Source organism: Muscardinus avellanarius (genome assembly GCF_963383645.1).
Source record: "Muscardinus avellanarius genome assembly, chromosome: 18".
NCBI lineage: Eukaryota > Metazoa > Chordata > Mammalia > Rodentia > Gliridae > Muscardinus > Muscardinus avellanarius.
Genome location: NC_137804.1, coordinates 47,351,960 through 47,372,737, shown reverse-complemented (window position 1 = coordinate 47,372,737; position 20,778 = coordinate 47,351,960). Strand labels below are relative to the sequence as shown.

At 42.4% G+C, this 20,778-nt stretch overlaps 1 protein-coding gene across 1 annotated transcript; it reads right to left on the bottom strand.

Annotated features, from left to right (window-relative positions):
• Positions 1-10,661: 10,661 nt before the first annotated feature.
• LOC308276730 (vomeronasal type-2 receptor 116-like) lies at positions 10,662-20,778 on the bottom strand (the record flags this gene model as incomplete). Its single annotated transcript, XM_080715570.1, has 6 exons — positions 10,662-11,614; positions 12,042-12,165; positions 13,119-13,346; positions 15,714-16,520; positions 18,996-19,287; positions 20,594-20,778. The coding sequence occupies 6 exons, from the start codon at positions 20,776-20,778 to the stop codon at positions 10,662-10,664; spliced, it is 2,589 nt and encodes an 862-aa protein (XP_080571696.1).

Sequence of the window (20,778 nt, the reverse complement as noted above, 5' to 3'; positions counted from 1 at the left end):
GATGTCCTGGACTTGTATAAATTGTGCAGCAGGCTTCTCAGCAGAGACACAGCGAGAAGGAAAGGGGGCACAAAGAGAGTCATGCATTTCACACCTGCACCTTCTGGCTGTGGTTACAGCAGCTGTGGTGCCCTGTCATTTCATGGCTCTGCTGCTGTCCCATCCAGGAGCTTGGGGACCCACTGCCCGGGGCTCTACACCTGTCACCTCCATCCTGATGAAAACACTTGGCAAAAACATGTTTGTGCCTCGGCTTCTCAACACCCATCATGATTTCATCATGGTCCAGCAGGGCTCTGAGGACCACAGCAGCCCTGATTGCTGAGATCCCAGAAGTTTAGACTTGGCAACAGTCCACTGCCCTGAGGGAAAGGACAGGGTGAGCAGGAGTCCCTGTGGCATGATGGTCTTATTCCACCAAATTCTCAGTACAGCTTTGAGTGCTAACTGAATGTGAGTGAGCAGGGGTCATGGACCCTGGACATGTGATTCAGAGTAGAGACCAACAATTGTCTCAATAAAAACCTTTACCACACTGTGTTCAAGTCTAAAAATCTAAGGTGAAAACTATATAAATTCAACTAAGTAGAAAATATTGGGAGTAGGGTTTGAGCCCAGGGACATTTCACACTCCCAGCCTTTTTTAGTTTTTATTTGGAAATAACATTTCACTAAGTTGCTGGACTGGCCTCAAACCTGCAATCCTCTGGTCTCAGCCTCCCAGGTACTGGGATGACAGGTGTTGCTACCATGCTCAGTTCTCTAAGTAATTTTTAGTTAAGAAGGTTAGCATCATGCCTAATACATAATCATTACACAAAAGTGTCCTGTGTCTGAATTGGCAGGTGGCAAAAGAGAAGAAAGTAGATAAAATTTATGTTAAAGTCAAAGGCAACCTCAATAATCATGATGGAATCAGTAACCATCCCAGAAATTGTCTGCAGTTGGGAGTGATGTTGCAAAACTGTCATCTCAGTACCTGGGAGGCTGAGACCAGAGCATCACAGGTTCCAGCATCAGCCACTTAGCCAAGCTCTCAGCAACTTACTGAGACCTGTAAAAAGCCACAACTAAGAAAACTCAGTGCTTTACCCCATATTCATCTAGTGTTGATATCTCTTTTTTTGTCACAAACACTCTTCATGGAAAACCTTCTGTACATAGTTTTCCAATTTTTATTTTTAAAAATATAAATAGTCATAAAATGCTTATATTTATGATATGTGAGATATTTTGAGACAACTATATATTGTGGAATTTCTGGAGACCTTGCATACCTTTCTCTTTCTACAGTGAGAACACTTAAGATCTGCTCTCTGATAATAGATTGATTTTTAATTTGAATGCTTTTATTAGGGCATTTCATGCAGTATGATTGCAATAATCCATACAGTGTGGTGCATTGTGATACAGCATACATGCTCTTGGTGTATTGGTTTTGTTTGAGGGTTTGGTGGGGGTTTTTTTCTTGATACTGGATATTATACCTGTAAGTTACATTCACAACCTTTTTTATTTTTTCTTTTGAAATGGAGTCTTGGAAAGTTGCTGAAGACCTGGCTAAGATGCTGAGGCTATCCGCAAACCTGTGATCCTCTAATCTCATCCTCCAAAGAACCCAGATAACAGATAAGAATCATAGTGCGGGGACAACTACAGCAAGCCGAGGTGAGCCGCTGCAGAACAGCCAGGCGGGAACTTTCGGCGCACGGAGCATCTAAAGCTCCCAGTGGCTGAGCTCATCACATGCTGCAGGGACTCAGAGTGGAACTCAAAACCAGAAAAGAAAAAATATGCCAGCCTCACAACCGAGGGCGTGGCAGCGGCGCCATATTGCCACCGGCGGCAGCAGCAGTGAATTCACCGAGTCCAGTACAGCTACCTCTGCATACTGAAGAACAGTGAGTCAAATTGCGGGCCACAGAGGAGAAATCCCAGTACTGTACACCCTGGGACTTGACCCAGTTGGGGAATGGCAGTGGCAGAGATGTCACACCATAGGAGAACGCCCAACCTGGCACCCACCCCCCATAGTCTAAAGCAGCCTCTATCGACTCCCGGGGTCGGAGACTCTGTGATACAACCCAGTAAAGGAGTAGTGGAATCAGAGATACTACAGACTCAAGATCCAGAGCACCTTAAGCGAAGTCATAGTGACCCAAGGGAAGAACCCAGAGAAGGCACAAACTTCCGAAATCATGGGAAAGAGGAATAACAATGGAGCAATGAATGCCCACAACCCCACAACATCAGAACCCGATAAAACAGAAAATCAGAGATTTCTAGAAGATCAAATCAGGAAAATAACTGTAGAAATAATAGAGGTGCTTCGAAAAGAACTCAGAGAGAGCCAAAAAGAGATAAAGGATGCAATTAATGAAGTAAAGGCCTCAATTCAAAGCATGAACAACCGATTAGAACACATGGAGAACAGAATCTCGCTCTTAGAAGATGATCATTCCAAAAATGAACTCATAGTTTCTAATCTAGAAAAAAATATCCGACAGCAGGAATCTGACATTGAAGAAATATGGGCCCATTTTAAGAGAGCTAACCTAAGAATAATTGGAATAGAGGAGGGAAAAGAAAGTGAAACCAAAGGGATCAACAATCTCTTCAAGGAAGTAATAACAGAAAATTTTCCAAACATACAGCAAGAGGTTGATACACAGGTCCACGAAACTTATAGAACTCCCTTTAGACAGGATCGGAGAAGAGGATCCCCATGCCACATAATTGTCAAAATAACCAATGTGGAAGCCAAGCAGAGAATCTTAAAGGCAACAAAAACAAAGGGCCAAGTGACATTCAGAGGCAAACCAATTAGAATCACTCCAGACTTCCCAAACCAAGTCATGAGAGCCAGAAGGGCTTGGAGTAACATGTTCCAAACTCTGAAAGAAAACAACTTCCAGCCAAAAATTTCCTACCCAGCAAAACTTTTTATAAAATTAGATGGAAAAATAAGAAGCTTCCATGACAAACAGAAACTGAAGGAATTTATGTCTTCAAAACCAGCGCTAGAGAAAATACTCAAAGAGATTAACTACAAAGATGAAATAGGTAACACACACCAGAACCAGAGAAACAAGATTTTCCATCCACAGACAACTAAGATTGGTTATCTGTGGAGATTCATTATGTTAGTCTTTTACCTATCTCTAAATTGTATTCTTTGCCTTTATTGTTGTTAATTTTTAGGATGTCTAACTGGAATATTAATATACCTTCAGATATAGCATTTGGAAATATTTTATCCAATTCTATTAGTAACTTTCAACTCTGTTTACATTGTCTTTGGATATACAATATTTTTTTTAATTTTTAGGGAGATTGTATACTCTTCTGTTGCCTGTGCCATTGAAATCATATCCAAGAAATCACTGCCAATTTCAATGTTGTGAGGTTTTATGACCCAAATTTTCTTCTAAAAGTTTATAGTCAAGATTTATATTTAGGTCTTTTATCTATTTTGAGTTAATATTTGTATATGGGATAAGGTAAGGGTCCAATTTTATTATTTTGCATGTAATTATTATTTTTCAACAATATTTAGTTAAAAGATTAGTATTTCCTCCAACAAATGTTCGTGGAAACCTTTTCAAAAATAACTTGACGATATAGGGAAGAATTTAGCTCTAGGCTTTTATTTAACTCCAATGGTTTATATATCTGCCTTTAGAATAGTACTACACTGTTTCAATTATTGTAGCTTTATATGGTTTGAAATCAGAAAATATATATCTTCTAGCTTTGTTCTTTTTCAAGATCGTTTTGGGTATCTAGAGTCCATATTCCATATTAGGATAGATTTTTTTCTGAAAAATGAATATATAAATATATGATAGTTTCACCTAAAAAAAAATAGAAAAAAATATTTTCTGGTAAGAAAGTAAGCAAAAAGAAATATTGAAATGTTATCTTTAAGTCATCAAAAGCTTGGTATCAGACAAATGAAACTGTTATGTGAAATTATCATTTTTAATTTTGGATAAATTGCTATAATACTAGATGTCAACCACTAAGCCAAGCATGGGAAGGAGGGATGGGGAGGGAATGGGGTGGGGATCGGGTGGAGGCTGACTGGGCGATGTGTGCATGTATGTCTACAAAAGTTTGTATCCCACTATGATGTATGAATACAGTGAACCAAAAAAAAAAAAAGAATCAGTGTGCATAAGTTGATACATTGTTTTTAGCTGTAGTGACTGGGATGTACAACCCATCTCTTGAACTCATTCCTGCTTATGTAACTGAACTTTTGGACAAAACTTTTAACTGAAAATTTCTTATCTTTGATTAACATTCTTCGTCCCCCAACTAAATATTAAGTTCCTCAGTGAATCTTCATCTTCTCTCATATGCATAACTTAACTCAAAATTAACTGAGGAGCCAGCCGTAAATTCCTCATTTCTAATTCTCCTGTATATCCTTAAAATGGGCACACTTGGGCATCAGTCACATGACCTCAACACTACCCTTAAGAAAAGGCTGTGAGATCTGGAACATTCCAGGGAAGAAAATAAGGTAACTTTTGCGACATACTGGCTTAATCGGGAATAATATGCCCAGCACTGAATATGGCCATTGAGTACATTCGGGACCAAGTTTTCTCAGAAAGGTGTGCTGAGGCTTCGGGTGCAGTTCTGCAGCCACTTATCTGCAGCGATTTTTTCCCTTTTTATGAAATAAACTCCTTTAAGTTCCTATTCCCAGCGCTAAAACTGGAGATTCCTCTCCGGGAAAGAATCTGACATGGACAAATGCCTCTAGTGCAATTGACACGTTATTACAAGAACCCAGGAAAATTTATATCCTTCACCAGTGAGATTAATAGTTTAAAAAAAAAGAAGAGAAGTGTAATCACCACAAAACAATAGTGAAGGACATGTAAACAAAGTAAAAAGACACTAGTCCGGCATTCAAGATTAGCTCCCGATCTTGTGACCAAATCCAGCCCCCTGTCCTTGAGCCCCCTGCCCTTGCAGACAGGCAGCTCCAAAGGGCAAATTCCAGAAGGCACAGGCACGCCCAGGGCTTGGAGGATATGGCCTCTCATGGAATCTCCTATAACTTTTCAGAACTTTCCGTTTCTAGGGCTTAGTCCATATGGCTGGCATGGGGAGATATGGTGATCCAAGGGGATGTGATGGAGGTCTCCCCAGTTTCGTCTGCGTTGCCATCCAAAGTCTGAAAGCTTAAACAAGCTCACAACGCAGTTGAGCAGATAAACACCAAAAAGTAACATGAAGTTTTTAGATTTAGTTGTCAGATGTACTTCTCTAGCTGCTGAGCACTTTTCCTCAAACGATAGGCTCATTAGAAGCCTATTCCTCTTTTTATAATCCATTTTCCTATCACAAACCCTCTGCAACTTCCTTTTCTTTTCTGATTACCCTGATTCTCTCTTTCCCATTTGGGACAATCTTAGGATAAGCTCTTCTTCATACAAAAATGCTTTCTTATTCTCACCATATTTCCTTTCTTTCACACTTACACATTTATTATATCTGTCCTTTGTTCTGACATATTCATTTCTTAGCCACATGGCACCTCCCTGTCTCAGGCAGCGCACATACTGGGTGTAAAGGTCAAGAATCTTCCTAGCCTTCAGCTCTATTGTATTGGGCAGTATTAGCTGCTCATCAACTAGGCTGCTTTGAAGTCACACACAAATTTTATCTTCTCTCTATCTAGGCCAGATCACAAGGAGAGGGGGTAAACAGAGGCACCAGTTGCTTCCCTTGCAAGTTGTTTAGGTCTAATGACTTCAGCTGACTCTTAAGGCTTTTACTATAGGATAATGATTAGAGATAGAGGGGAAATCTGCGTTTGTAATTGCTGTGACTGCAATGCTTCCAGAGCATCTGAATTCTGACTAGATTTTATTACCATTTGAGCAAATCCTAGGGTGTTTAGAGGCTTAGACAAATTACTAGAAATTTTATTTTCCACGGACTCAGTTTCTCTCACAGTCCTGATCTTACATCACTGGAGCAATTCGTGTAGAAAGTTAAAAGAATCATTACCAAAAGAATAGTAGTTATGAAAGAATATCTAAGAGTGGGGGAGTACTTTGGCTAGAGACAACACTTCCCCTCAGGGCTCTGCTTCCTTTAAGCTTAGCCAATTTCTTGCCTGGGAAATATCTCCATGCAGATGCCAAGGAAAAGGAAGTAATGGCGGCAAACTTTCCCTGCATGTTCTCCTCCTCCAGTAGAGGTCCAGTATTTTAGCCTGAGCTGGTCTCTCTGATAATTCTGCACTAAGTCCTCATGCTTATATGGTCTTAAATATCTCAAACAAAAAGAATTCTATGCTGACCCAGCATCCCTCTGGAACTCTGTGCATTCAGGTTGGTGGGCTGGGGGATGCTCACTTCCTGGGAAAGTCTCCTGTCCCCTCGTGGTGGACTCTGCTTTCTGTGGCTCTTCCCAGCCCTGCCCAGTAGATACATAACCACCTGCATCACAACATGCATGGCACTGAGAAAACACAGGGACTTCCGGGAAGATGGCGGCCGAGAAAAGCGGGGCTTAAGAGCCCTGCTAACAACCAATTTCCATTACCACAAAACCAGCGCCTTTCATAGCCAGAAAACACCATCAACAGAAAAACAAAAAAACCACCAGGCTCCAGAGAGAAAGCTGACTGAGAACAGAGCTCAGGGCCACAGAGGAGACACACGCGCCCGAGGATCCGGCGGCAGCGGCGAACTCATCGGATGGCTACAGCAAGCCGAGGTGAGCCGCTGCGGAACAGCCAGGCGGGATCTTTCGGCGCAGAGAGGATTTAAAGCTCCCAGTGGCTGAGCTCAGCCCACGCTGCAGGGATTCAGAGTGGAAATAAAAACCAGAGAAGAAAAAATACGCCAGCCTCATGGCCGAGGGCGTGGCCGCGGCGCCATATTGCCACCGGCGGCGGCAGCAGCAGTGAATTCGCCGAATCCAGCACAGCTACATCTGCGTACTCAAGAACAGTGAGTCAAATTGTGGGCCACAGAGGAGAAATCCCAGTACTGTACCTCACTGAGGTACTCACTGTACCCAGTGAGGGAGTGGTGGTGGCAGAGATACCACACCATAGGAGAACGTGCAACCTGGCACCCCCCATAGTTTAAAGCAGCCTCTATTGACTCCCTGGGTCAGAGACTCTGTGATAAAACCCAGTAAAGGAGTAGTGAGGTCTGAGATACTACTGACTCGAGATCCAGAACACCTTAAGTGAAGTTATAGTGACCCAAGGGAAGAACCCAGAGAAGGCACAAACATCCGAAATCATGGGAAAGAGGAATAATACTGGAGCAATGAATGCCGCCCACAACCCCACAACATCAGAACCTGATAAAACAGAAAATCAGAGATTTCTAGAAGATCAAATCAGGAAAATAACTGTAGAAATAATAGAGGTGCTTCGAAAAGAACTCAGAGAGAGCCAAAAAGAGATAAAGGATGCAATTAATGAAGTAAAGGCCTCAATTCAAAGCACAAACAACCGATTAGACCACATGGAGAACAGAATCTCGCTCTTAGAAGATGAGCAATCCAAAAATGAACGCATGGTTTCTAATCTCGGAAAAAATATCCGACAGCAGGAATCTGACATTGAAGAAATATGGGCCCATCTTAAGAGAGCTAACCTAAGAATAATTGGAATAGAGGAGGGAAAAGAAAGTGATACCAAAGGGATCAACAATCTCTTCAAGGAAGTAATAGCAGAAAATTTTCCAAACGTAAAGCAAGAGGTTGATACACAGGTCCAGGAAACTTATAGAACTCCCTTTAGACAGGATCGGAGAAGAGGATCCCCACGCCACATCATTGTCAAAATGACCAATGTGGAAGCCAAGCAGAGAATCTTAAAGGCAACAAAAACAAAGGGCCAAGTGACATTCAGAGGCAAACCAATTAGAATCACTCCAGACTTCCCAAACCAAGTCATGAGAGCCAGAAGGGCTTGGAGTAACATATTCCAAACTCTGAAAGAAAACAACTTCCAGCCAAAAATTTCCTATCCAGCAAAACTTTCTATCAAATTAGATGGAGAAATAAGAAGCTTCCATGAAAAACAGAAACTGAGGGAATTTATGTCTTCAAAACCAGCGCTAGAGAAAATACTCAAAGAGATTAACTACAAAGAAGAAATAGGTAACACTCACCAGAACCAGAGAAACAAGATTTTTCATCCAACAGACAACTAAGATTGGTTATCTGTGGAGATTCATTATTTATGTTAGTCTTTTACCTATCTCTAAATTGTATTGTTTGCCTTTATTGTTGTTAATTTTTAGGATTTCTAGTTAGAATATTAATATACCTTCAGATATAGCATTTGGAAATATTTTATCCAATTCTATTAGTAACTTTTAACTCTGTTTACATTGTCTTTGGATATACAATATTTTTTTTATTTTTTAGGGAGTTTGTATATTCTTCTGTTTCCTGTGCCATTGAAATCATATCCAAGAAATCACTGCCAATTTCAATGTTGTGAGGTTTTATGACCCAGATTTTCTTCTAAAAGTTTATAGTCTTAAGATTTATATTTAGGTCTTTTATCTATTTTGAGTTAATACTTGTATATGGGATTAGGTAAGGGTCCAATTTTATTCTTTTCCATGTAATTATTATTTTTCAACAATATTTAGTTAAAAGATTATTATTTCCTCCAACAAATGTTCGTGGAAACCTTGTCAAAAATAACTTGACAATATAGGGAAGAATTTAGCTCTAGGCTTGTATTTAACTCCAATGGTTTATATATCTGCCTTTAGAACAGTACTACACTGTTTCAATTATTGTAGCTTTATATGGTTTGAAATCAGAAAATATATATCTGCTAGCTTTGTTCTTTTTCAAGATCGTTTTGGGTATCTAGAATTCATATTCCATATTAGGATAGATTTTTTTCTGAAAAATGAATATATAAATATATGATAGTTTCACCAAAAAAACAGAAAAAAATATGCTCTGGTAAGAAAGAAAGCAAAAAGTAATATTGAAATGTTATCTTTAAATCATCAAAAGCTTGGCATCAGACAAATGAAACTGTTATGTGAGATTATCATTTTTAATTTTGGATAAATTGCTATAATACTAGATGTCAACCACTAAGCCAAGCATGGGAAGGAGGGATGGGGAGGGAATGGGGTGGGGATCGGGTGGGGGCTGACTGGGCGATGTGTGCATGTATGTCTACAAAAGTTTGTATTCCACTATGATGTATGAATACAGTGCACCAATAAAATAAAAAAATAAATTTAAAAAAAAAACAAAAGAAAACACAGGAAGGTGTTACAGTTGTGACAGCACTGTGGGCTCTTTTCTTCCATTCAAATTGATAAATTGAATCAGGAAATTGGAATTAATAGACATCTCAGTGCAGCTGCAACAAATTTTTATTACAAAGTCAGTAGGAATTAGAAAGGGAAGAGAAGAGAAGCAGTTTGCAGTTTGCTTGGCAGAAACACTGGAGAGCCCCAAAATGGAATGCTGCCCAACTTTCTGTCCCCAGCCTTTAGATACAGGGTTTTGTTTATAATTTAAATGGGAAGTTATTATAGCTGTTAATAAGGTAATGTGTAACCAGGATGGAGGCACACACTTGTAATCCCCTTGCTTGGGAGGCAGACACAGGAGGATCCCAAGTGTTCGAAGCCAGCCTTGCTGGTTAAGAGACCTGGTTTCCAAAGAAAAATATAAAATAGGTCTAGGAGTGTAGCTGGGAAGTAGAAGGGTTTCAGGAACCCTAGTACTACCAAATAAAATTTAATAAAATAAAAATAAGGTAATGTGTAGTAACTAATTTCTTGACAGGTGGTGCCTCTTGTCTCTGGGCAGTGCACGTACTAAGTGCAAAAGTTAATGATGTACTGTCTTCTAATATTGATATTCTCTTTTCCATTTCATCTAATCTTCCAGAATTTCTTTCTATTGCTGTCTTCATTTCACTTATTGCCTCTTTCATTTCATTCCAGACCTCTTTCTGATTCTTTTTTAGTGTTTCTATCTCACCTTTAACCTCTCTATACTTGTTTTAAATCCTTTCATCATATTGAACATCAAGATTCTGAACTCCCCTTCTTGCATTTCTAGTAGGTCAGTATTCGTGAATTCTGCTGTCTCTTCATAATTCCTGGTTCTCATATTTATAGCGTTCTCTGTCCTGTTTTTCTGATTTCTACCCATCGTTCGTGAGTATTATGCTTAGTCCAATCTTAATATTAGGAGTTTAGGGGTATCGGCAAGTCAGCAGAGACTTTCCAGTGTTGAGGGTGGGTGATGTGGGAGGAGCTGGGGTGATAGGTAAAGGAGTCGGATTAGGTAGAGGATATGTTTAGGTTGAGAAAGACTTTAAGTATGATAAGGTAATATCTTGCTAGGAATGAGAGAGAGTTAACTAGTAGGACTCTAGTAGGACCTGTCATCCCAGTACCTTGGAGGCTGTGACCAGAGCATCACGAGTACCATGACAGCTTCAGTAACTTAGCAAGACTCTAGGCAACTTACAGAGATGTGTTTAAAAACAAAAAACAAGGTTGGGAATGTAGCTCAGGGATAGAATGCCCCTAGGCTCAAGCCTCAGGATCTAGAGAGAAGAGGAAGACAGGAAGACAAACAATACCAAAACTCACAATCAGGCTAGATTTTTGTCTCAAGCTTTAAAAAAAGGAGGGAGATTTATGAGAAAAGTCCTCAGAAATCTTATTTCTCCTAGAACTTCTGTTCTTCAGACCTTTAAGAGAGTTCTTCTCAGGGCTTAGGAGAATGACGTAGCACTTGGGGGCAAAGATGCAGCCCAAGAGCCCTGCACTGGAGGCCAAGATAGAGAAGACCTCCACGGCAACCATGGCCTTCCCCTTGCTGCTGTGGTAGACAGGGAGGAAGGTGACCCAGACACTGCAGAACAGCAGCGTGCTGAAGGTCAGGAACTTGGCTTCGTTGAAGGTGTCAGGCAGGTTCCTGGCCAGGAAAGCCATAGTGAAGCTCCCCAGGGCTAGAGAGCCCAAGTATCCCAGGACACAGTAGAAAGCGGTGACTGAGCCCTTGTTGCACACGATGAAGATGTGGCCATGTTCAGAGTGTGCATCAGTGTCAATAAAGGGAGGAGAGGTTCCCAGCCAGATGGCACAGAGCATCACTTGGATCAGAGAGCAGATGGGGATGATGAAATTAGGTGCCCCTGACACCAGGAGCTGCCTCATCCTCCTCCCAGGACCAGTGGCCTTGAAGGCCAGAACCACAGTGACAGTTTTAGCCAAGACAGTGGAAACAGCCACAGTGAACCCGACTCCAAAGGTAATCTGCTCGAGGATGCAGGTCGCCATGTTGGGATGGCCAATGAAGAGCAAGGAGCAGAGAAAGCAGAAGGTGAGGGAGATGAGCAGGACGTAGCTGAGAGCGCGGTTGTTGGCCTTGACGATGGCCGAGTCTCTGTGCTTCACAAAGATCCCAAGAACCCCAGCTGTGAGCGCAGTGAAACCCAGAGCAGCACAGGCCAGAGCTGTCCCCAAGGGCTCCTCATAAGCCAGGAAGGCCACCACCTTCGGGAGGCAGCGACTCCTCTCAGTGTTTGGGAACTCGTGCAGGGGGCACTGGGTACACTGCTCTGCATCTGGAGGGGAAACATCAGTAGTTCATAGTTATTGACTTGTCCTCTTTGCCACATCTAAGTCCACGGTCACTACTGAATTGTTACTGTGAAGACAGGATGCCCCTGATGTTCAAGAGAAGCCCCTGAGCAGTCTGTCCCATCTCTGTGCTGGAGAATGCTGAACCCACACTCCCAGGGATGCTGAGCTCACTGTGGATCCAGGTGGCTCCTCCTATGGCTCAGTGACATCACCAAGTCCCTTCCCTCAACCCTGAGTCTTCTCATGACAGGAGGACTTCCATGCTTATAACACTGACCCAGAGCCTTCAGCAGAAAGTTTTCCTTATACATGCTCAACCCAGAAGTCAACTTCCTATGCCATACAGCACCTCCTATCCCTGAGAAATGTGACAGAGAAGATTACTGTAGGCTGGCTGTGAACTTTTACCTGTTTTATTGGAAATGTGTCCCTCTGGGCATAGAACATAGGTAAAACAGCAGACTGGTCTCCCTTCCTGGGGGATTCTCCTGAACCCTGGGCCACAGCTCTGGCTGCACACAGAATGAGGAGTCTGAGGGAAACCAGCTGATGGTTAGAGTGTGCTGTGTTATTATCTACTTTAACAGTAAGTCAGAATCTCTCTACAAAAAGAAAGAACTTTGACCTGAAATAGAAAGTCATCTCCCATAACACCAAAGGTTACCATGGGATCCTACAGGGACACCTGATTCAGGGCTCCTATGCTTAGCTGCTGTCTCTCCTCAAGTTATCACCAAATGTCACCATGGCACAGGATCATGTTGGGTTTAGACATCACCAGCCACACACCAAGACTTCTCTCTCTACTTATGTAACCTCCTTTCTGCATGAGATTCTCTGTGATCTTTCAGCTGGTGTGTCTGAGAATATTATAGAGTTGCATCTTTGATGGGGATTGTGGACTGACTCTCTCTCTCTCTCTCTCTCTCTCTCTGTCTCTCACTATATCTCTATCTCTCTCACTATATCTCTATCTCTCTCACTCTACTTCTATCTATCTCTACATCTATCTCTATATCAAATCTACAGAGAATCTCAGAGTGTGTGACACACCACTTGGTGCTGAGATAAAAGATTCACACTTGGCATCAACTCAGGCCTCTTTTTACTTAACTACTTTTGCAGCAATTGAGATTGAACCCAGAGCCTTGAGCAAGCCAGGCAAGAGCTATACCTCTGAGCCCTTCAAGACCCTATTTGTTTGATTATTCATTTTTTATTTATCAATTCTTTTTTACTGTGGTGCTACTAATTGAAGCCAGGGAAAGTCTACAACTGAGCTAGCGCTATTTTATTTTTATGTTTGTGTTTACTTTTATTTTTGTCTTTGAACAGTCTTGCTATGTTGTTCAGGCTGACCTGGAACCTGCAATCTTTCTGTATCAGCATACCAAGTTACTAGGATTGCACACATGTTCCATCACACCTGACCCCAACTATACTCATGATCCTCTTGGTTTATTCAATAAGGAAACAGAATCATACCTGTGTGAAGCCAATAGGCCACTCTATGATCTTCTCATTGATGAGCAAGCCTTGATGGAGTAGACTTCCAGAGGCAAACTCCCCTACTTTAACCAGCAACCCAAGACCAGCCGGGAAATTCACAGCATTCTGGATATCATATGTGGCCCCATGGTTTCCTTTCTTGTGTAAGGATATGAGCCGCCCCGCACTGTTGATAAACTGGAGTTTCTTTAGGCGTGGATGAAGCTTGAGGAAAGGCAATGATTTGGCAATGAGGCATGCATACAAATGGAAAGTGGAAAGCCCTTACTTCCTAGGCGGTCCTTCTTCCCACCTCCCTAGGATCAGGATTTCTCCTGGGGAAAGATACTGTTTGGTATGTTTCAATGATCACCTTCTCGTGGGTTCTAGGAAAGGAAAGAATTCTCTCATGGGCACAGGGGTGGAGCCCTGGAGTCCAGGGATTCTAGTATGTGCCAAGAGGTTGACATTGGCAGGGGCTCTGCCACAACCCTGACCAGCAAAGTTTATTTGTAGCAGCTTGGAAGTCAATCCTTGAACTTAGTAAGGCCACAAGAGTGGTGGGGCTTTTCATAACCTGCATCCTGGGGAGAGAAGATTGGTGTGTGCATGTCACACTTCACCAAAACAGAAAGATTGCCAGGCATGGAGGCACATGCTTGTAATCCCCTCACTTGTGAGGTGGGGACAATAGGATTGCACAGTTTTTCAACCAGCCTTGCTGGCTTAAGAGACTGTTTCCAAATAAAATATAAAATAAGTCTGGGAGTGTAGCCCAGAGGTAGAGGGTTCCATCCCTAGTACCACCAAAAAAAAACCAGAAAGATTAAATATTTGCAATTAATTGTACTTATCAGTTTTATATCAATGAAGGTTTTAAGGAGGCAGAATATGGGACCCTAGTCCCTGCTGTTGGATCATTTTAGTGACCAGGCTTAAGAGATACTGTTTCCAAATAAAATATAAAATAGGTCTGGGAGTGTAGCCCAGAGATAGAAGGATTCCATACCCAGTACCACCAAAAAAAAACAGAAAGATTAAATATGTGCAATTGATTGTGCTTATCAGATTTATATCAATGAAGGTTTTAAGGAGGCAGAATATGGAACCCTAGTCTCTGCTTTTGGACCATCTTAGTGACCAGGCTATTGTCTTGGGACATGACAGGGATCTATTCATGTCTCCCAACTAAAAAAACAACTCTCAATTCTAAGGAGGTTTTGAATTTAGCGTTCTAATCTGTGGATCTCTGGTTCCCAGGGCACTGTGTTGAGAAAAATCACAAACTTCTGATTTGTTGCTTTTCTAAATAGTTGACCCCTCCACTTTTGCAATCCACCTGGACACAGAGACCTCTTGTTTTCTAAGCAGCAACTTCTCATAAGAACCAAATGGCACATTGAACATTATTATAGGAAAAATAGAAATTACATGGTAGATGAGACTTTCTGACATTGATTTTAATATATTTGTCTTTGTCTACAGAGTAAATTTATTTAGATATTCCAGGAATCTGATTAGTGATGTTGACTTTTGTTAATGACTTGAAAAACATATTTCTTACATAGACATAGATTCAGATCAGCCAGAATTAAAATTGATAAACATCCATCTCAAATCTGGAGTGGAGTCTGAGATGATAGGAACCATCCATGGTCTCCTACTTAGAAGTGCAGCCAAAAGCTACATTCCAGTTACTTTTATAGGTTTGGGGAAAATAATGTCTAAAATGGATGCAATGGCATATTCCTGTTACCAAGTACTTGGGAGGCTGAGACAGGAGGATTGAGGTTTCAAGGCCCACCTTAGCCTCAGAGTGAAGCTCTCAAAAACTTTTGAAACCATGTTTCAAAATTAATATAAAAATTTAAGACATTTAAAAAAATTTAAAGGTCTGGGGGTGTCCCGGCCTTGAAAATAATATGGAACAGTAAGAAGGAGGAGAAAGAAAAAGCGGAGGAGGAGATTTAAGAACAATTAATTCCCCAGAGTCCTATCTTATGTGTAATAGATATAGAGTAATAGAGCCTAAATGTGAAGAGTCCACTTTATCGATTCAAAGTACACAAAATCAGACACGGCCCTCAGTCATGACTCCCTGCATTGTATACACTCCAAAAATCCTACAGGTTGGAGCAATTTTAATCATCTTCTCATTGGATCTCGCTTCTGTTCTGAAAATGAGAAGCTTCCATGGAAAGAATGCAGTATTTGATTCCTATCTAACACCGTGATTTCCCACTTGTCTACCATGATCCACACCTTTCCTATGGGGAGAAAGAAAGATGCCATGAGGTCCACTATGAATACGAGTTGTGTTCACAGAATTGAAAGCAATTCATCCTTCAATATAAAATGCTTTCGTGGTTCAGTTTTCTAATTAAATAGTCTGAGATTGAAGCTCCCAGAAGCAGAGTTCTCCCCACATGGGTAACAGTTCCAGCCACACCTAGAGGATGTGTGAAGGTTCCCATATTCCTTGTTGCCTGATCCTGCTGGTATAAGATGAAAACACAGTCACTATACCCCTCTCTATGGTACATGCGGGTCCCAGCAGTGCTCAGCCCTGGCCTGCTCCTGGAGAAGCCTTACCTGCCATGGAGGGGGCCTGGGCTGCTCCGCATCCTCTGGAGATCCCTTTGCTATTCTCTCCACAAGCACCTCATGGAGGACGTGGGCCACAGCATACACAGCATTATAGAGGAAGTAGCTGGAGTCAGATAAGGTCATGATGTCACTATATTCTGCCTTAGTCTCTAAGGAGGTGTTTGGTCCACACTCTCCAATCTTCCCACATGATGACCCAGTGGGTGAGCAGTTAAAATGGTGCATCCAATATTTACTGATGAAAAAATCATCTGGGTACTGGGAAGGGTTGACAGTCTTGAGAAAGTTTTGGAAGCCAGGGATTTCCCGCCTGTGTTGTGAAAATGAGAAGCTTCCATGGAAAGAATGCAGTATTTGATATGTCTCTTCCACAGTGATATCCCACTTGTCTGCCATGATCCACACCTTTCCTATGGTGAGAAATAAAGATGCCATGAGGTCCACTATGATTATACTCTCTGCTTCTCCATAGAGTATATGCACGTTTGCAGATGGAATGCTGAGCCTCCTCAGGGCAGAAGGGACACTTGTTGTATATGCTTTCTTAAGGGCGGGGAGCCTTTCTGTTAAGGCCACACAGATATCTTTCTTCACCATTTCCACATTCAGAGCCTGAAGGAACTGTTCTCCTTTCAAGTCATCAGATATGAAGATCGCCACCCAAGTCCAGACAAAATGTAGAAGTAATGACACCATTGCATGGACCAGAGAACTGTCCTCCGGGGCCATCTGGTAGAGTGATGGGAACTGGTCTTTGTCACTTAGCATGGGATCAAAAGGTCCATACGTGACCTGAGCAAGCAAACAAAATATGATTCTGAGTTTCTTGGGCCTTGGGGTTATCTTTCCTGAGAAAGGAATTAGACAATTCTTTCCATTACAGGGCTATTCAGCCAGGCAAAGTTGCACACATCAGTGACCTCTGTGGTTGTGGGGCTCAGACAGGGGGATTGCACATTGGAACCAGCACCAGCAAATTAGGAAGGCCCTGTTTCAAAGAAAAAATGAGCCAGGTGTGGTGGCACACATTTGGTGGCACACATTTGTAATTGCAACACTTGGGAGGCTGAGACAGGAGGATCGTGGTACTCAGACAGCATCAACTAGTTAGGGAGGCCCTCTGCAACTCAGTGAGACCTTGTTTTAAAATAAAGAATAAAAAGTAAACTTGGGGGTATAGTTTGAAAGTAGACTGCTTCTGAGTTCAGTCTCTAGTGCCCCCCCCAAAAAAATAACAAAAAGTGGAGGTTCTCTGTCCTGGAATAGAATCTCCTGGGTTCAAATCAGAGAAAGAGAAAAAGGGAAAGGGAGAGGGAGAAGAAAAAGTAGAAGGAGAGAAAGCGAGAGCAAGAGAGAGAGAGAGAAGAGAGAGAGAGAGAGAGAGAGAGAGAGAGAGAGAGAGAGAGAGAGAGAGAGAGAGAGAGAGAGAGAGAGAGAGAGAGAGAGAGAGAGAGAGAGAGAGAAAGAGAGAGAGAAATTCAACTGAATAAAATACTTTTGAGTGGAGGGGAAGACCTATCGACCTTATCTGTTTGCTCGTTGTGGGCACAGAGAACACTGTATGTCTGAAGGTTCTTACCTTTAAAAAGTGAAAAGGACACACACTGACATACAATCATAATCCCTGTACTTGGTTGACTGAGAAAGTGGATCGCAGGTTCTCAGTCAGCCTCTGCAACTTAGTTAGGCTCTGAATCAAAATTAAAATAAAATGTGTTGGTGTGTTACTTAGAAGGAGAATGCCCCTGGTTTGGTGCACAGTACCACAATTTAAAAAGGCAAACAAATAGAAAGGCGAAATCTGCAACTGCTTCAACCTCCTGACTGGGAATGAGGAGGTATGGCATGGTGTGCAGTGCTGAGGTATCAGGTTGTATTTTGCTCTTGTGGAACAGAGTCAGCACCAGCGACCCATGCTGCCTGTGCACACCAATAATAAAATGATTTCTTACTACAATGACCTCCTGGTAGTCTGGACTTCATTTATGAACACAAGGACTGAGTTCGTCTAGAGGATTACTTCCATTTACACTCTCTGGTTTTCTCAAACTTACTTCTCCCTGAACACAATGCTGCTAAGCTACTGCCTGTATTTGGCAGTGACACCATCCTGAGTGTTAGAAGTGTCTCCAGAGCTTCCTGCAAAGAAGCAGTGACATGGGTATGTCTGATTCCTCAGCTCTATCATCATTCTTACCAAAGTACCTGATGAGCACAGCTGAGATGAGGAAAGGTCTACTAGGTTCACAGATTTATAAGTTCTGGAGTTGCCATTCCTCTATCCATGATCAGATGTCTCCAAGTCAGAGACTTTGGTGATAAGACATGGCAGAGGGACAGAAATCACAGCTCATGGCAGGGGAAAGCATCAAGTGAGATGGGAGATCCAGGAACAGACACAGTTCCCAAGACTAAGCCCAGAACCACCTCATCCAGTTATATCTCACTTCTACAGCTGGCTGGTTCTGTAACAGTGAATTCCAAATCACATATATATTAGGGGGAATGTCACTAGGTGGGCTCTCAAGAGATAGTCTTGGATGAACGGGAGTTAGGCAGGCTGGACAGAGGTTGTGTGTAAGTGCCAGTACACATGTCTCTGAGCCTCTGCTCTCCTTGGAATCCTTAGAGGCAGAATGGACAATATTATTGCCCCAAATGCCAGACAGATGCCCAGGGGCTGCTCTCGCCACACCTGACATTCTCTGGTGGAGGTGTCTGAAGTTGTCAAGTCCTGTGTGGACAGTCTCTATGCTGTGAACGTTCCTAGGAGGCTCACAGAATTGAGCTGTCGAGAGTCAATCTTCCCAGTTTGTGGGAGACAAATACATTGTTGAGACTTATTTATTTATTTATTTATTTATTTGCATTGGGGATTGAGCTCAAGGGCATTCTACCTCTCAGCTACATTCCTAAAAATGGACCATTTTTCATTTGGAAACAGGATCTCCCTGAGTTTCCTTAGCATCTCATTATTTTGCTGAGCCTGGTCTCCAATCTGTGGTCCTGCTCCCACAGCCTCCCAAGTACTGGGATCACAGGTGAGCTCCATGTCCTGCTCACATAGATGCTTAATAGCCAGAGCTCCTTCTTCATCTTTCTCCTCACACTAATGATGGTCTCAAGAGTTTGGGATTCACTGAGACCCAATCACCTGAACCCTCATGAGTGATAAACACTCAAATTCCACTTTGTTTCGATCACACATTAGGGACAAACACTAGGGGAAATCTGCACATTTCTTTACAGAATTCTTGGCCAACTTACCTGAGGGGTTCTGTAGAGCTGCAACACGGCTCCAATCTCAGCTGAAAATGTTGGCGAGGTCCCAGTGATGGCGGCAACAGGACTGTACTTGCTCTTGCACATGTAGTTGGGGAGAATCACGTCACCACCCGACAGCCACCTCAGAGTGTCATGAAGGGTCCTGTGTTCACTGGAGTAGACATTGTAAATCTGAAACCCCAAGGTCAGGTTGGGGAGCAGGTGCGGGTCCCTGTTGATCTCCTTGATAGTGAAGTAAAAGGCCAGCACGTGTTGGTATTTCTTCCAAAGCCACCTGGACAGAGGAGCAGCATCAGAGAGAAGGTGAGGTCAGGAGGTTCATGGCTATGTCCTGAGCCAGCATCACCACCAGACAGGCTAGATCCAGGAGGCAATGCAGAGGTGGCCCTGGCCTTTGGACCCTGTGTGAGTAAGGTTCCCAGGGCTCAGGATGATCTTGAAATGGCTCTTGGATTTTGAGAAGCAAACTGTGTCCTTAACATTGAGAAATTTGTGAGACAAATGGAGTGGGCTGAGGTGGAGATGTGCTGGATGCGACTGCTATCAAATGGACCACTTTACTGAAGTTTCTCTAAATTTGAAGTGCATTGATGAGTACAACAGGAGCAGGAAGTTGTTAGGGAAATGAGTGAGTGTGACTCACATCCTTCTTCATAAACCCTCTTGTTTTATGATGCTGAGGATTGAACCCAAGCAGAACCTAGGCTTTCTACTGTTGAGCCACACCCTCTCCACATAATAGTTTTTTCTTGAAAATAGGTCTCTGTAGAGTACCAAGAGTTTCACTAAGTTTCTGAGACCTACATTGAACCTGTTATTTTTCTGTCTCAGTCTCCCAAATGCTGAGATGATAGCCATGAGCCAAGAAGCCAGCTCAGACAAACCTTTTCTCCTTTTCCTTTTAGAGCAGAACCAAGCCACAAGCAGTGCTGATTCTCCCTGTGTTCAGGAATCCTTAGCCAGCCTCTGCCCTGCCTGCTGACCAAAGCTTTGGGAACAGTTTATCCTTTCTCAGGTTTCCCAGAGGAATTCTGAGCAGCTCATGTGGTACAGACCAGTTATAATCTAATCCACAGACACTTAAGAGAGCTAGCCAGTCATAATGTTTTACTTCAAGCATGAACACATTATTCAGGACTTATAATTAATTTTTCTAAGTATCAACATTTTCTCTTTGTGTTCCAAACATTTTATTTTTCCTGTGGCACTGGAGATTGAGCCTAGGGGCTTTATATTGTAAAAAAACACCCCATCCCTACTAGCAGTAACCCAGCATGGAGAAAAAGCTTGTAATTGCAGTTTTGGGGAGGCTAAGACAGGAGGATCGTGGCTTGCAGACAGCCCTGGCTTCTTAAGGAGGCCCTCTGCAAAACAGTGAGACCCCGTTTCTAAATAAAGAATGAAAAATAGAACTGGGGTGTAGATCAGAGGACAAATGCCCCTGGATCCAATCCCAAGTGCCAAAAAAGAAGACATTAAACACACAGAAATTGGCACAGCCATGGCCAAGCATAGCACTGGTTGAGAGTGGAACTTATATAGCAGGTTCCCTGCCCTTTGATTTCATTAAAGAAGATTACCAGTTCATGGAGGACTCCTGTGTTGCATAATAAAGTTGGAAAAAGAGCCCCAGCACCAGGTCTCCTTCTTTCTGGATATTAGGCCTCTGGTATTTCCAACACATCGAGAAAGCATCGTCCATGGAGGATGAGGACGTGAGCATGAGCTGCAGAATCAGGAAGAAGAGAGACAGAGAGAAGTACAT